The sequence below is a fragment of the Phalacrocorax carbo genome, chromosome 7, assembly GCF_963921805.1.
Source record: "Phalacrocorax carbo chromosome 7, bPhaCar2.1, whole genome shotgun sequence".
Lineage (NCBI taxonomy): Eukaryota > Metazoa > Chordata > Aves > Suliformes > Phalacrocoracidae > Phalacrocorax > Phalacrocorax carbo.
Window position 1 is genome coordinate 28,658,062 of NC_087519.1, and position 17,341 is coordinate 28,675,402.

At 42.7% G+C, this 17,341-nt stretch overlaps 1 protein-coding gene across 1 annotated transcript in view; it reads right to left on the reverse strand.

Annotated features, from left to right (window-relative positions):
- Positions 1–15,380, reverse strand: part of HS6ST1 (heparan sulfate 6-O-sulfotransferase 1) — a 209,069-nt gene extending 193,689 nt beyond the window's left edge. Inside the window, exon 1 of the mRNA XM_064457271.1 lies at positions 14,383–15,380. Within this exon, the coding sequence (XP_064313341.1) occupies positions 14,383–14,900 (518 nt within the window). The 5' untranslated portion in view covers positions 14,901–15,380. The remainder of the gene's footprint in view (positions 1–14,382) is intronic.
- Between the last annotated feature and the right edge of the window lie 1,961 nt (positions 15,381–17,341).

The window sequence follows — 17,341 nt, forward strand, 5'->3', positions numbered from 1 at the left end:
TTTAGAAAACTGATTTAGAAGATCTTTACTTATAGCACCTGATGGAGAGACAGAAAATCTTCTCACAGTTATCTTTTACACAGTCCAATTCAAGCTCACTCCTTCAGCAGATTCCAAGAAGGAAAGATCATACTGTACAACCCATCTTGTGGTGGGGCATAACCTACTAGTGTAAGAACATGGATGAGCACTTAGCATGCACCTATTGTAATCCTAGATTTGGAATCCTGGCATATGCCATGGCAAACAGTTTAACCTTTGCCTCTGTTTCTGCATTTCTAAAAAGAACACATAACATCCCAGCTCAGCATGGCATAGGGATTAACAGTTACACTGCAGAGGAATTTGAAGAAACGGAGTGTGCACACATACACATCCCATGTGTACACGCTTCAAGAACAATAGCCCCTATGTACCTTTGCTAGGTAACAGCTTTGTCATCTGTAGTTTTGAGGCTGGGAAACTAATCGGATACAAACGCTTCTCCAGTTTTGTGCAGGCAACCTGTTTCAAAAGAGCTCCAAGGTGATACATGCAACAGACAATACAATAAAAAATAATTACTGTTAAAATATTTCAGGTGAGGTGGCAAGTAGCACTATCCCTGGATATGAAAAGTAGGCTGCCTTTTAGAGGTGATGCCTGGGCTATTCACAAATACAAGCTGACATCTACGTATAGCAAGAATCGTCCTTTTTTATGCACCAAAAGAGTTTGCTGCTGGTGCTGCTTCCTTCACATGCTGCTGTCCTGGGCCAGTCACCAAGGAGAAGCTCTCTTAATGGCTTTGGTGACAGGGTGGGGAAAAATGCATGGTTCCTGCAGGTGTCATGAGAAGCAACCCCTGTACTTGGGAGCTCAACTGTTTGGGAGGAATATAAAAGCTCTGTTGAACAGCTACAAAATCCAGCATCCCCCAGCTCCCCACATGTATCACCTTACGGTTTAGCAACATAAAAGCTGGCTGTGCAAATAGTGTGCATAACCCAGTCTTAGCTTTGTCAAACGAACCTAAAAACTTGCCTGAGCAAGCTGGGACAGACAGCTGGGTTAAGAACAGTTTCTTCTAGCTTCCCTGAAGTACCTAATAATACAGGCAACTGTCCAGCTTTTGTAATACACAACTTCCACACCCCTGGCTGGGCCTTTTGCCGGGATGGAAATGGGATGGACAATTTCCTACTGCTTTCCAGTCGGTAAAATCCTATTAGAGTAAACAAAACTGTTTTCATCAACCAATTGCAAAGATTCAGACAAAACAAGTGTATTTCTCCTGCTGACAGCTACTGTTGTAAGCACTGTGGAAACATTTCAGCTAACTACAGGAATATTTCTTCCCAGGAACTGCTGTCATAGGCAGGTTAACACCTAGATAAGAACTGCTGGCATATGCATAATCTACAGAAATCTTCAGTAATGTTTCTGAGTTCAAGGAAGTTCAAGGAAGACCTGACAGATACAAACACCTGGCTGACAGGCCCTTGAAAGTGATAAGGTTTCAGCTCCTGCTTGAGCAAGCCGGATACTCCAGTGTATGCAAAGCCAGCCACCTCCAGACAGCAAGGATATGTGGTTCTTTTCCCTCATGCAACACCATGTTTGGCCACAGCGGTCCACTCATTTACCACGTCGCCAGCTTAACACACACGAACTTGCTTCCTGAACTGAGAAAACTGAAGGGACTGTGTAAACCTTCTATATCACAGCCACTGCAAGTTAACCCATTTCAAAGCACTAATCATGATTTTTGAGACCTCTTGAGCTTCGATTATGCTTTCAGGGAAAGACACCTCCTTTAATGCATTGCTACATCACAGAAGCTGCTATAAGCAGCACGTCACAACATGGAAAACCTTCAGACTAGCTGAAGGCAAATCCACGACCTTCTCAGTTGTCTCAAGGCAGCTAACACACTGAGGAAAAAGTAAAAAAATTACACAGAATTTGCCAAATTATTCTTCCAAGGAGTTCCCTACATCACATTATAAAAATATAGTCTTAGCCATTGCCAGTTAGAGATCTAAATATGTTTTAGAAGCCAGGGACAAATGACTAAAATTTACTCGGCTAGTTGTCACACATACTATATTTATTCACACTAGACTTTTTGAGTATTTTTCTTGCATGTTGTAGTCTAATTTTATTCCTTTAAACAATTACACACAGTTTCAGTGTTAAATCCTACGTAAGTCCTGGGGCAAGGAAATTTGGTGGAAAGAACAGCAAGAAATGCAAACTATGTCTTCACTAAGTCAAAAACTTTATGGTTATTTAACAAAACACTTTACTTGTAACTAACAAACTGATTAATATCTAAAAATCCTAGTCAACATAAGGTATGCCTGGTTTCTTTTTTTTTTTCCCCTCATCCTCAGTTATGGACTGATTATTTCATTTTTCTTCTATCCCCAACCTCAGATGCTCTTTTTACAACCAGAAGTTAAACACAACTGCTCCTGCCATTGAACAACCTCCCTATACTCCCTTTTTGGTGGGAGTCATATCAGTCCTCAAGACACATGACCAAACCCAAGTTCATACTAATAGAATTGTGGAAGCTGTTTTTCAGTCCCTTCTTGGCACACCCAAGTCACAAGTAAGAGATGACCTATAGGTAGCCCTCTCTTGTCAGAGACAGGTAATGACAGGGTTATTTTTTTAAACCAAAACTCATGTATCCTTCGGTGATTTTTGTTTTATCATTTCAATATTTGGAGCTGGCATTTTCTTATGAGCTGCCAGAACACTTGTCTGCTTGGAGCCTGACTGACTTCTGAACACTTGGGGTTGAAAATTGGTAACTGGTTATTAAAGTGTAACTGCTGAAAATATTTATTGGCTAATTCCTTGTTTCCGTAATACATGTGTTTGCTGTGTATGACTGACTGCACAAACAGGTATCAGCTCCATCCAATTTAGTAAGAGTCATGAAAACAACCCTTTCTGAGTAGTGTTAAGAGGCTCATCCTAAGACGGTAATACCTCACTCAAAAGATTTAAGTGTATTGACTCTATTAAATTTGACTGTTGAGATTAAGAGCTGTTTCTGATGTTGGCATAGTTACATTTTATAAGCTTAAAACTTTCTGACCTATTAAAAAAGGGGCTTTTCAAGAATCAGAACAAAAAGAAACCCCAAATAAAGATCTCAGGACACAGGCAATATTTAAAAATAGATGCATGGATTTTCTTCTCATATTCTGGAATACACAGGGTTCACAGTGCTGGACTATAACCACCCCCTTAGTCATAAGAAGCCTATGAATTAAATATAGCAGACATGGCATTTTTGCAGTTACTTTCTGCCATGTTAGGCTTCAAGCTGCTAGTCTACTCAGTTTCAGAAATGCTTAAATGTATGCGAATGGTAAATGGACAAAATTCACATCATGACTAAGAAAGGTGGTAGAAGGCGATCACACAAGAGTTTTGGTGAGAAACCTTGTTTTTTTAAAAAAAATCCTTGGTTTAAGAAAAAAAAAAAAGCCAAAAAACCAAGCACCGGTTTAAGTGAATTATTTCCCCCTCTTCAGACTTACCCTAATTTAGCAAAGCAAACAATGTCTTGCAAGACTATAAAGCATTCAAAAAGTAATAATACACTCTCAAATAAATTTTCCCTTTTTAAGAAAATAGACCAAATTTCAATTCTTTATTAAGTGATTACTTTAGAAGCACCCAAAAAGTGACCAGATGGTTTGGAGCACATTGCGGGATGTTCTAGGCATAAGGGACAACTTTGACCATGGCTTGCATACCACACAGGATGAAAAGTCAAGCCATGGGCATCTAAACCAAGGTGACAGCGCCTTCGTATGAGCTAAGCATATGACAAGCTAGGTCCTTACCCTAGCTTGCTTCAGCACCAAACATTTCTGAGGATGTCTAATCCAAATATCAATGCTAAGCTTTTCCATTGATAGTAGCACTCATCGTGTATAATAGCGCAGGTCTATGAGCTCTCAGTCATGAACAACAACCAAGGAACTTTGCATTTCAACACAGGAAACTTCTCCCTTGATAAGCAGATTAGGCATATTAGAAAGTCTGACTGAATTTGCCTGAAAATTCAAGGTGTGATGGAAGTGGGGACTACTGGCTGATTCAGAGTTCAAGGTCTACTTCTAGTAACTTATGAGAGTGAGAGGGTTAGACAGTGAGAGATATCTCAAGTGAAAGAGGAAGATTTAATTTATCAAGTTCAGGAATATAGTATTGAAGTAATCAAGGTGCAAGAAGATGCCAGCTTGGAGGAAAGCGTTATTTCAGGGAACGGAAAATAAAGGTTGCTCAGATATTACAAAGAAATGACGCGCTGCTCAGACAAAGCCTGTTTGCAAAGTACAAGAGAAAGAGGCAGATTAAACGCTGTGCTTATATAATGGCTTGAATAAAGAAGGGCAATATTGAGTCATTAGTCTTTAGAGTAATATTACATTTCAAAAATCAAATCTACTGGTAGCAACAGTCGGAATCCTGATACATGTAACAAAATATGGTTGTTAAAAATACAGGACTTCACTACAATAATGGTGAAATTAATAATGAAGCCTTTAGCCAGGTCTAAGGCTCCTCTGGAGTCAGGTTATCTACACACTAGAAAGAACTTGTCATTTCTAAACATATGTGGAAATCTGGTCAAATAAATCAAAGGAAAACTTCAGGGAAAAAAAAGGCTCAAGGTGATTTATTTTGGGTGTGTTGCAAATAATAACACCAACCACAACAGTATAACCAGTGATGGAAACCCCACTCAGATGCTTGGAACAAGAAGTTCTAGTTCTGCACCCCTAGAAAAAATGCTAAGGCATTTCCTTATCCAAAAGGGCTCCTATGCATATGTACTTTCCTGTATAGTATACAATAGATGAAGTATTTCCCTTAATGAGCGTTTTCATCTAAATGACCCCTACTGTAATTGCTTCAGCAGACAGGATATATCTGTTCAATCTTCCCCCTTGCAGAACTACCCAGGTCACATCTGTGTTTCCTCTTTCAAAGATGTTAAAAAAGATACAGGTGGCAAGAAAGAGAAGAGGCAAAGAACAGAAGGTAATCCTGTCTTTTATGATTTAAGGCACGTTAACAGAAGGGATGGTTGACTGATTATGATTGTACTCTGCGATTCTTGTGCTCCTTGTTCTTTTCCCATCTCCACTAGGAAAGAAAAACCTGTCAGGAAACTGGTGAATCAGCATGCTGCTGCTGTTTGTCTTAGCTATGAGGCATTGATTTTCCTCCCCAATGCTTTGATATAGGGTCATGGATATCCTAACTAAAATCTTTTCTGAGAGCAAGGGTGTCATGGCAGCAAGAGCTGTTAGTTTAAACAAAAAAGTCAATTCTATTTTTACAAGATTTGTCTGGACATTTAAATTTTCTGAGAGACCTAAGAGGGGGGAAAAAATACTTTTTCTTCAAGCTGTGTAAGGATAAAAAAAAAAGGAAAGAACAATCATGCCCTTCACAAGATCTTCTTTCAAAAGTCACTGAATATTTCCCATTTCCCCGTATTCAGGTATCTTATACATGTGTATGTCTAATTAACATGAGAACTAAGGCTAAAATGTAGAGTAAATGCAATACATGGAAGGAATTTTTAGATGGCAGCACTTTTACTTCTTTAGCACTTGCTCAGAAACCAGGCCCCTTTCAACCTATCTGAAATTAGACAATGAAAAGTCAGCAGGCATTTTGAAACTCTAAGCAATCCTATTTGGCAAAAAAATCTCAAATAATCTTGTAATTACTTGAAGATTAACATTAACCAAAAAGGAGATTTGGTGTATTTTAAAAACAAAAATGCAAAGGCAGTTGAGGAAGCTCAGAGGTCTTCCCCCCACCCCAGTCACGTAGAGAAGCTCCATAAAAGGAATTACAATATTTCAATCTGCAGTGAGGTGTAATCAAAGAATCTCTGCTTAATAGGCTGGAGATTAGTTATGAAGGAAAACACAGACCATAAAAAGTTAATTGCAGATCACTGTTTTCTTGTTTAAATTGGCAGGAAATTGTGAAATATTTCCTCTATAAAAACATAGGTGAGCTATTATGTAGAACTTACTATGAATAGGGTGGAAGGCAAGTACAGAGCAAAGTAGTAATAACATGGTAAGAAACCAGTTGCTTCTGAAAGAGACAAAGCCACTGGGCAGGAAAGATCTGTACATTAACATATGTCTGAAATTTATGGTCAAAGCCAGCTTTTAGACAGACCACTTAAGAGTTGTTTTAGGTTGTAAATGAATATAACACCAGGTGTTATTTACTAGATACTTTGTAAGAGGTTTTGAGTCATACAGGTGAAAGAGCAAAATAATTAGTACTGCTAAGAAATTCAGGTTACAGTTAGAGGTGGACAACAGGAGTTTCTTAATCCTTTCTGGTTGCATCATCAGAACCGAGATGCCCCAGAATATTTCATATCCTTAGCTGTACTCAGCAGTTTGTAGGGATGAAGCAGCATTCAGTATAGTATATCATACTTCTGTGGCTAAGCACAGAAATGAGGACGGATGTATGCCATTTAATACAAGTAGAAACAACTAAACCCTATTAAGTGTATGATGTGATTTTCATTGGACAACCTCTCTCTGCATGGACCCTTCCTTTTTCCAGTCATGAGGGATCTCAGGCTCAAATAGCCATGCATTGGTAAATAGCTCCTCCTTTGGCAGTAACACACCAGACTATCTGAAGCATCCTCTTCAGATCTGAAGCTTGACATGCTGCAGTACAGAGGTGTTTAAGGTTCTTTGTGTCTTTGTGGCAATAATCTCCAAAGAACTCTTCAGAGAGATTCTCAGACTGGATTTTCAGCAGAGTACTCCATTACAGAAATAGAAGGTGAACAAAAATACATCAACAACAGTTACAGAAACTGTGTCACCTTCAATCTATGCTAGTGGTTATTTTTCCCTCATCAATTCTACTTTAATTCCTTTAGAAGAAGTAGAGATTTCTTTGTTTTGCTTTTAAAGCCAACCATCATTTCAGAAACAAGAGAATTTGTAACGGACTACTTCAGCTTTGTGTTCCTCCTGTGCTTCATATACTCTTTAAACACACTATCACTAACATCTTTGTTTAGGAAGATACTTGCTTCTGATGTAAAAGTATCATTCCCTTCCATCCACATCAAGCAAGACTCCATCAAAAAATCTTCACACAGCGGTTATCACAATTGTGATTACTAGGAGTTAAAGACCGTGTTTTATCTTTGCTTGACAAAGCACAATTTCAGTCAATAATGGGAAATTTCTCTCTGCTCTACTTTCTGGAAATACAAGCACAAACAAAGATAAGCTTTGTGGAGTTATACTATGCCACTTTGGCTTTCTAAAGCAAGCACAAGCCCAAGTGTTCATTGACAAAATATTACCTATTTAAAGCATTACTACCACAAATTTGGTAAAGTTGCTGCGAAATAACTGGGAGTTTAAAATAAAGAGTCACAAAGCAGTGACCTTGGTTCTACAACTGACTGAAGGCAATTGTCCGTGCTGCTTTCCCATTTTTTGAGATGTACAAAAGCCATAACATGTAAAAGACAGCAGGACATACAGTAGGGAGACTCAGAATGTGTGCAATACATTTGATAAGCCACATATTCCTAACTGAATTTAAAATCAGGTGTGTTCTATTTGTACAGCCACTCTTTGCTTCCAGGTCATTATAACTAGAATACCACAGCCACAACCCCTTTGACTAATTTCTGTCATTCTTCTGTGGCTCTGCTTGTCACTGCTATGACTAATATTTGGGTTAGGAACATGTTGGCTAGGAGTCACTGAGGACTCTAATCAGAGCCAGACGCATGGGCATTGCGTACAAATATGACTTAGATAAGGCACAGCAATTTCACCTATGAAACGAACCCACAAAGAAGTTTTCTTAGATAACTCCGGGCCTGAATATTCTGAATTACTTTCTAGAAAACAGGTCCCAGGTTACACTCCTCCAATTTCTGTAACAGGCAGCCAAAAGCTTCTGCTGATTGCTGAACAAACCCATTAAGTCTAACCCTGCAAATCAATGAAGGAAGAGGCCACCAGAGGAGGCTAATCCCTTCCTCCTTCGTAGAAGAAACAGATGGCCCAGAGGGAAGGCAGTATTGTAATAATCTCCAAGTTATAACATAATCTCCTCTAGCAGTGCTTTCTTAAGAGGTAATATGACCTCTTCCACATTCTAATATCCAACTAAAGACCTTCACCAGTCTCCTGCAGGGAAGAGGCCTCACTACACATACCCAGGCATGCCCCAGCCAGTCACATCAGGTAAGTCTGCAGCTGTTCTATCAGGTGACATCAAATTCACATACTTGCAGATCACATTTTTCACCTAAAGCTCCTACAGCACTAACGAACTCCAATTTTCTTAAATCACATATTTCTTTCAAGATGCGACACAGTTCACAAGGTGGCATTGCTCAAGATCACATTAATTTGGAAGAGATACACGCACACTAAAATTGCTCAATAAGTGACAGAGAACAGGCCCTCTATTTGGCATTTCAAACTGACAAAACAGGACGGCCCAGCAGAGGCTCGAAAACAGGGCATGGCAGCGGTTTGGCCAAGATGTTTCACACAAAATTTTACAGACTGTAATCTCTAAGCAATTAGCCTCCAAAAACGTGCATGCACTAGTGTGGTGGAATACAGCAGCTGTGCATTTACAGTGGACTGTTCCTTAAAGACTGTCCTTACACTGGGAGTACATATCAAAGCATCTAGTTCAGTCATTAATAAAATTCAAGCCAGCTCTTTTAAAGTAACTATTTCACAATTGTTGTTTTTCTTTTTTTTTTTTCTTTTTTTTTTTTTTTTTTTTTTTTTTTTTTACAGTGATTATCAAAGGTTTTGCTCAGAATGGGATACACTTTTATTTGGAGAGTAGGAAAGGATAAGGGCAAAAAGGCAAAATCTGAGGTCTGGGCAAAGAGTGTTTGCAAATTTCTAAGCAGAAAACCAAAACTACTATGTTATGATGCAACTTTTGTTTAAAGATTAATGAAGAAGAGCCAAATGTCCGGTTTTACAAAATCAGGTTAGTGTAAGTATACACTCAAGCAGGGACATATCTAAGGACACATCCTTCTGCTTTGCCAACAGCAGAAAAAAAAACAGTAATTAAACCTGGTGTACTAGCCAGAAGTCTTAAGCTCAGCTAAATACAGTACCTCAGACTTAAGGCCGCTATTTGAAGAGTTCCAGCTTTCAGTTACTTTTAGTTACTATGTCAAATTTAAAGATTTTCCCTACAAAACTATCCAGCCCTTCAGAATTGTTTGGGTATGAAAAACCAACCTGGCTTTATGGATGAGCACAACTGGGTGCAAAAGATTTCATATCAGACTAGCAGGCTTTAAAATACTCCACATGCTAAGGATTTGAGAGAATAATCAGGCTACTGAAAATAGGCTTATATTGATACTTCCCTACCGGTCCTTGAGAGAAACAAGTCTGAGTCAACTGGTGAGTGGAAAAAATGCCCCTTGCTCTCTGCAGACAGGTATTTCACAACACCCAGTACACACAGATCCACAAAGAATGATAACCCTAAGCTTTAAAAAAGTGGTAATATTATAAAAATTATGTGGTAAAACCTTTCATTCTCAAACAGTTGGTCTTTGACAATGTGTCTCTGCAGCTCCTAAGCACTCATATAATAAAAACCTCATCAAGAACAGATCCCTGCAAAGGGACAGATATGTGGTTGGAAGCTGTGAAAGTTCACACTTCAAAAAATCAAACTAAAACTGCTGAGCCCTGTTAATTGTTTCTTTAAAAAAAAAAAAAGAACCCCAACCCCAAAACATAAAGCCTATATAGCTTATCAGAGAGATTCTAAAACTTGGACTGATACGTTTAACAGCAGGTTTTACTAACCAGCCATAGATTTATTATGTAAGAGTATGTGGATTACAATTTTCTTATTTCTAAAGCATATGCAATCTTGAGAAAGAATATTGAAATTGGAATTGTGGACATGCTTTTATAATCACAAAGAAATACTTTTGACGATCTTTTTTGTACATAGATGAACTCAGAAACCAAACTTCTATGACAGACCAGTACAGAAACACATACACAAAGCCAAGATTAACTATTGTCTTGAGGTGGTTCACTAAAAAACAAAAACAAACAAAAAAAACCCGACACACACAAAAAACCCCAAAACAATCCCACAACAGCAGCAACAAAAAAACTCTTGACAGAGAATAACAGAAGTCAGAGCATGCATGTGAGCTGTGGGAGCACAAAGCCAGCAATGTCCTTCCAACACTCTACCAGGTAAATGGGTTCTCCACAGCAACAGGCAGCTGGCATGAAATGCATTTTTAAAGGAGCTGTATGCCCTAAAGTTCTCTCCACATTAATAATGAGTCTTCAGGAAACATCCAGCCTAGACGCTCTTGTTTTCATGTGACAGAAGAAACCACCAATATAGCAACAAAGCCTAGGTTGGTTGGGTTGGGTTTTTCTTTGAGAAGAGGTAGGAGAGTAAGCATATAGAATTCCTTCAGTGTAATTTATTTGTTTTATTGTTCCTGCAGCACATTACATTAGAGTCAAGCTCACACATGACGTGTCCTACAAGGACAACTTCAGAACACCTAGCTCTGCTGTTATGCTGGGAGCACAGGAGGAGGATGCAGCCAAAAGGGACACTGAATCACATTTCCTCCGGGGGCTAGGAAGGAAACCTTTCCAACACTTCTAAGGGCTATCATTCAGTCTGATGGAGGAGACGGAAAAGTTACAGTGGATCACTTAATAGATTTTTCTAATTCTGGAGGTCAAATTAAAGAACTGAGCTGACAGAAAAGTTTGTCTTTTTTTCAGAATCAACTGGGGAGATTAGATCTCTTCAGTTTTAGGTGAGACAACTTTAAGGGCGCAGTTCACAGAAACTGCTTCACCTCTACTTTCTGAAGTATCATCATGATGCCTCAAAGCATGCATCCTAGTATTATCTTCTTTTTTAAAAAAAAAGTCTTTCCCAGCAGTTTTTTTATGACTAACACTACAAGGAATGATTAGGCCTACATTCCCAAAATCTTGGAATTTGCCCTCTACTAAAGCCATGAAGAAAACTGCAGCTAAGTGACTTAACTGATAAACACAGCCAGCTTCAGAGTTCTTGGAGTCCCAAGTTTTACAGCTCCCAAACAAATCAATCTCTTTCTTTTAGTGGCTGTGTATAAAACATAACATTTGCTTCAAGAAGTGCTTGTCCAGAAGTCTTTTGAATACAAAAACAGGGAAAGTCACTAGTAGAAGGGTGGGAGTAGGATAAGAACGAGTAGTTTGTTGTTTGTTTTTGGTTTTTTGTTTGGTTTGTTTTTTGGTTTTTTTTTTTTTTTTTAAGAGTGCTGACCCATAGAGCTAAAACACCCATCTCTAACTGCTTACTGTCTCAATAAAAAAAGAAAACTAAGAAAAAAATTGCAGTCTTTGGCAATCTAGGGCTCCTAATCATTAAGGCTAACACAGAACAGCAGAACAATAAAAAGAGCAATTGCATTGTAAATTTATGTACCATGCACGGGTTATGGAATGCAGTGCAACAGGGCACTGTGCAGTGATAAAACTGCATTCCTTACAAAGTTAACAGCTTTAAGCTCATGATTTGTACATGTGGGCAATACTGAATGACCTTCATGCTTTCCAACATTCACCAGAAGACAGATTTATTTGTAATCGCAATTCAGCTGTTTTGTTTTTGGGGATAAACATACAATTGGAAGAACAAAGGTTTAAACTTCACATTAAGTAGTAAATGCAGAGGCCAGTACATTAGCTTTAAAAGCTGAATTTGAAGACTGTGCTCCAAAACCCAGAGTGGATAATACTACAGTCTGAGTGAACCCTGCCGGCATGGTTGCTTACTGCTCCTTCCCCCCCCCTTTTGAGAGTTATTTTCATAGTTCAGTTCCATTACAGAACAGTAGCCTCTCTAGCATATGCCTTATGTAAAAACATGTCCTGTTTCAACATAAGAGAACTGACATTCACAATGGAGAAATAAAGTTATGTTTCTCTCAGTGCAACGAACGTAGTACAAGACTATCCTTTTTCCAACAAAGAAAATGTATCAAATTCTTATTTTAAACAAGCATTGCCTGTCTCTTATTCCCAATTTTCTTAGACATAAATAAATAATAGTTTGGAGAAGGTGCCTACTCAGCTGGGCTGCAGTACAACAGAGCAGTATCCTAGGACAGTATTATTAAAATAACCAGCAGCTGTTCATTGCACCAAAACCATTCCCAGGATACAATGAACAGTAAATTCCATTTTTTGTTCAACAGACCAAGGCGATAAACCTTAGATTATGTAAAACTTCCACATCATGTTCTTACACTGCGGAAAACAAAGTTCTAGTTTAGATTTAAGGGAAGTAAGGAGACCACATTAAGCAGAACTGTTTCTGGATATGCAGAGACATGACAGAATCGGACAGGATTCATTATTTTTCCTGCACATCCAAAGATCAAGACAATTAAAAAGCATATAGAAGCATATAGTTCCTCATCTTCCAAAACAAATGGCAAAGAAAATCTTGTTTACAAGCATTTGAGATGAGGCAATAGGAAGTTGAGAACCAGAAGCCTATGAGTCCCAGTAAGGAATTTAATAGCTACTTCACAACCTGAAGTGCCCTGTTCTCAGGCACCTATGCAAAAAAGAACTGCTAAGTAGGATGAGACAGTTAAATACTGAACACATAGCAGATTTTAGTACAAAACCACCAACGGAAGCACACAAAGCTCTGAGACAATTAATAAAACTACACAGGTCTTTATACAAGGTTAATGGTTTGCTAGCCAAGTGCCAAGGTTTGCAAAACGGGTAAATTTTTTTTTTTAATAAGATTTGAACTTTGTACATTTTCGTTAGAACACTTCACTAAAATCTCAACAACAACCAGATGGGCTGAAGGTATTTTACTTATTGGTGTTGTCAAGCGCCTTATTAATAAAATAAGAGACCCCAGTAAAGCCTGGATACTCAGCCCTTTAGATACAAGCTTCAATCTGCTGCTCCAGGGTCAGGCAGCATGACAGCAATATGAGCATAGTACTTGGATGACTAACACTGAAACGGGTTGAGAACAGCAGTAATCATGACAAAGAACCCCAGCAATGGCACACAGCTCCAATGGAACAAATACGATTAAAAATCACCTTTAAAAGATGTAGAGAAAAAACTCTTACAATGCCAAAACATACTTTCTTAAAGGCCACTTTTTGCTAAAGGGATTATGTATGGTATTAACAATGCGCATATAAATACAGCATATGGCATAAGCAAATGTTAGCATAAGATCTTAGACACCTTTAAGAATGAAACTTTAAGGCAAACAGATTACAAAGCATAATAAAACCACTAATATGTCAAGGAAGGCGTGCGTGGTGTTAAAAAATCGCAATCAATTAAAAAAACTGGCTCCTGAAATGAAAGACACAGAGGTATATTCAGCTAAAGGAACATCATCTTTGGACATCTTCATATAAGCCACAGTCTTTACCAGAGTACTTCAGACAGAAAATTCCTCTGAAGCTGATTATTTATAGAGGCCAAGGTAGAGAAATAACGGGGTAAGAGGGCAGAAATACACTGAGTGTTCAAGGGGGATGCACTGAGGGGTGCTTTAGGATGGCTCTCCCTCTTTCCCGGCGCACAGATGAGCACCAGGAGAGAGGGAACACATACAAGGTAGCTCCTTTCCGCAAAAGAGTTCACCTCAAGTCTCCCATCAAGATAAAGAACAAGGAACATATGGAAGGATGCTTAAGGGATGTTTTCTGCAGTGTGCAAAAAAGACTAGGGGGGTAAAACAAGGGGGTAAACACGAGGACTGGAAGTCTGCTGTGCCTCTCAGTCGCACTGGAGAACAATTTCAGCTAGAGGAAAAGGGGCGCGCAGGTTAGGGCAAAGCTGATTACAAAGGCAAGCTTGAGACTAGGGTATGGTGTAATGGGTACTAATAGGTGGCAAGCGAGGTCTGAGATAAAGACTAAAGGTTTAGAAAAGAGAGTAAGCGGCACGAATACGTAGGCTTGCCAAAGGGTCCACAGTGGCCGCTAGAGCAGAACACGGGCTGAGGGTGCCGCGTACCAGGTACGTGCGAGGGAAAGAGCAGAGTATGTGCCTGGGAATGCCGAGGAAAGGTGCAGGGCACTGCCTGGAGGACGGGAGGGGACAGGTGAAGCGGCTGGGGAACGGTTCGGGGCAGGTTGGGGCACAACACGTTAGCAGCGCGCTGCAACGCGCGGGAAGGGGGGCTCAAGAGCGGCAGGGCTGGGGCGAGGGGCGGCAGGGTGCGCGGCCCGAGCGGCGGCGGGGACGGGGGAGCGGCGGCGGCCGGTACCTGGGCGTCTTGGCGGCGGCGCTCTCCCGGCGGTCCAGCACCCCGGGCACGCAGTTGGTGAGCTCGGTCCAGTCGGCGTGCAGCCCGCAGCTCCAGCCCGTGGAGAAGCGGGAGAAGAGCCAGGTCTCCCGGCGGTTGGGGCGGTAGCAGGTGCACTTCTTCTGCCCGGGCCGGCAGTCACAAGGCACCTCCAGCCGCACGTTTTGTACCAGGTGGCGGCCGAAGGTGGTGCCGCCGGTCTTCTGGATGTGCAGGAAGACGATCACGTCCTCGCCCTTCATGTCGAAGGCGAGCTCCCGCTCCAGCTCCCGCACGGGGAAGTAGTACTTCTTCACGTAGTGCGGGTCCGGCGTGGGGAAGAGGTCCAGCTCCTCCGAGTAGGAGCGGCCGCTGGGGGAACCCAGGCTCAGCCCCGGCCCCACGTACTGGTACAGGATAAGCATGAAGCACACCGAGACGGCCACGATCAGCAAGAACTTGCTGGTCCTCTCAACCATGGTCCTTCCCGCACGCTTCATGTGTCACCATCTCCCGGGGCTGCCAGCGCTGGGCGGACGGCGGCGGTGCCGGGGGGCGGGCGGCGGAACCCGGCGCCTGTGCCAGCCGCCTCCCCCCACCGCTCCACAGCGCGGAGCCTCCCCGGGGGCGGCGGGCCGCTCCCCGGGTTACCTCGGCTCCCCACTGTCCCCGCCCGCCCCGCCGCGGGCAGCGCCGGGAGCGGGTCAGGGGCAGCCCGCAGCCAGCCGCTCCGGAAGGGCCGCGGCGAGAGCGGCGAACTTGGGAGCAGAGGGGCAGGAGGGGGGGCGGAGAGGGACCGAAATGCAAAACCAGACCCCTCCCGCCCTCCCCCCTCCCGCTTCAGGAAGCCAACCCCATCCCGCCGCCGCCTCCGTCGCGGCGCTCTGCCGTGCCCCAGCGGCACCGGCACGGCAGCGCCCGCCCCCGCCGCCGGCGGCTGCACAGGGGCTGGGCTGGGCTGGGCTCGGCTGGGCTCGGCTCAGCCGGGAGCGAGCGCTTCCTGCCCGCGCCGCCCCGCGCCCGGCATGCACAGCGCCGCCGCCCGCGCCGCCCCGAGCCGAGCCGAGCCCAGCCCGCGCGGCTGCGGCCACGCACCGAGCGGCGGCGGCGGGAGCGGCGGCGGCGGGAGCGGCAGGCCCGCACCGCGCCCGGCTCTCGGGTCGGAGGCCCCGCCCGCGGCCTTGCCCGGCCTCGGCTCCCCGGTGCGGTGCGGCCCAGCCCGGAGCTGCGGGCGCCGCCGGGAGCGCTCCGCTCGCCCGCAGCTCCCCCGGCCCCCGCGGGGCGGCCGCTTAAAGCGCTCGCGCTGCAGACCCGGGTGGGCTGCGAGGCGGCTGCGGAGCCCTGAAGCACTCGGCTCTTATCGCTTTATATGCCACCTTAACATTAACCCCAAACAGCCAGCCTTGGCGCTCTTCGGGGCTAGGTTTCCAACTCCCTTTTTGAAGCAACAAATACTAGTAGCAAGAAAATTTGCATGGAAATAGGTCTTCCCGCATGTGTCCGCTCCCGCTGCCGCCACCCCACGGGACACCGCAATCTTTTGGTTATAATGTCGCAACTGGATACAGTGGGAAAATGCTCTGGTCACGCAGGGGATGATGATGTCTGTGAGATAATAATAGGAGAGGTTGAAGCAAGTATCAACAGAGGTGTTATTTACAAAAACTTTCCCAGCGAAATGCTTTCTGCTGATCTGCCAGGCAGCCTTCCGTCCAGCAGCGGTGCTGCTGCAGAATCTGTTTGCAATACAAATGAAACAAAAACATTGGAAGATCCAGGTATGTAGCTGGCTTTCAGCAACAGCCTCTGTAGGGCAGTATTTAGCAGGTTGAGATGCTGTGCGAGGAGCAGTACAAGGAGGACCTAGGGAGGCCAGCTGGTGTGCTTACAGCTCGGCTTGATCCCCTTACCCAAGCAGAGTCCTCTCTGGATGGCGCACAGCAGGGTCCCGCGGCTGGTCTGTCGGCCAAGGGCCGAAAAGCAGGCAGGATTCACTGCCGTGGAGTCTCCGGGCAACCCCAGAAAGTCACCATCTGATGCCTCTCTCTGCTGCCCCTAAATGGAGGATGAAACATGGCCCTGTGTCAAAGAGCACAGTGGGGCTCAGTGTAGCGGCAGTCACGCTGGCACTTCATCTAGACATGAGTTATTGTCTACGCGGAATAAATAGCATGAACAATTGATAATTTCTAGCAAAAAGTTTCTAACTGAAGTACCGCATCTGTAATTACTGCTATGAGTGACAGCTTTCATAAGTTTCTGGTGCTCTTTAAAATACAAGTTATGACTAGATTTTAGCGCTCCGGCACTAAAATATTCCCATCAGATTACAGTTTTTAATCCAGGTTTTGTTTTACGTCAGTGTAAGGAGCACGTGCAGATGAACCATTGTTAAACGCTGGGTCAGATTTCAAAGGGTTTAGGAGGAAATGAGATCCCAGATTTTCATTTGAACACCATGACTGATAAATCTGCTCGATTTTGAGATGGCCGCATTATTCACAAGTTGTGGAGCCCCAGTGAGTTATGCAGTTCTTCCCAAACAAGTAACAATAAAATTTTTATAGCACCCAAAAGCATGATATGTTGTGTTCAAACCATTTATTTTGTTTGATATTTTCCTCTTAAAAGTCTGCTTCTGATTCTCCTCTTTCATGTAGGCTAGTAACTCCAGAAACAATGATGTCATTCTTATACATAAAGTTCCGGAACATCCAGAAGCATAGCATAAACCCAATTTAAAGGTTTGAAATTTATATTACATTTTGGGAAATCCAGGCATATATGTGAGGTTTACATACATGGTTGGACTATACACCGCAGAATAAAGAACGCAGAGCCGATTGTAGGATTGCATTATGTTTGTTTACAACATTTGTTGTATACGTATAAATGTATAAATATTTAGAAATGACAGAACTATGAAGAAATCAGCCATAAA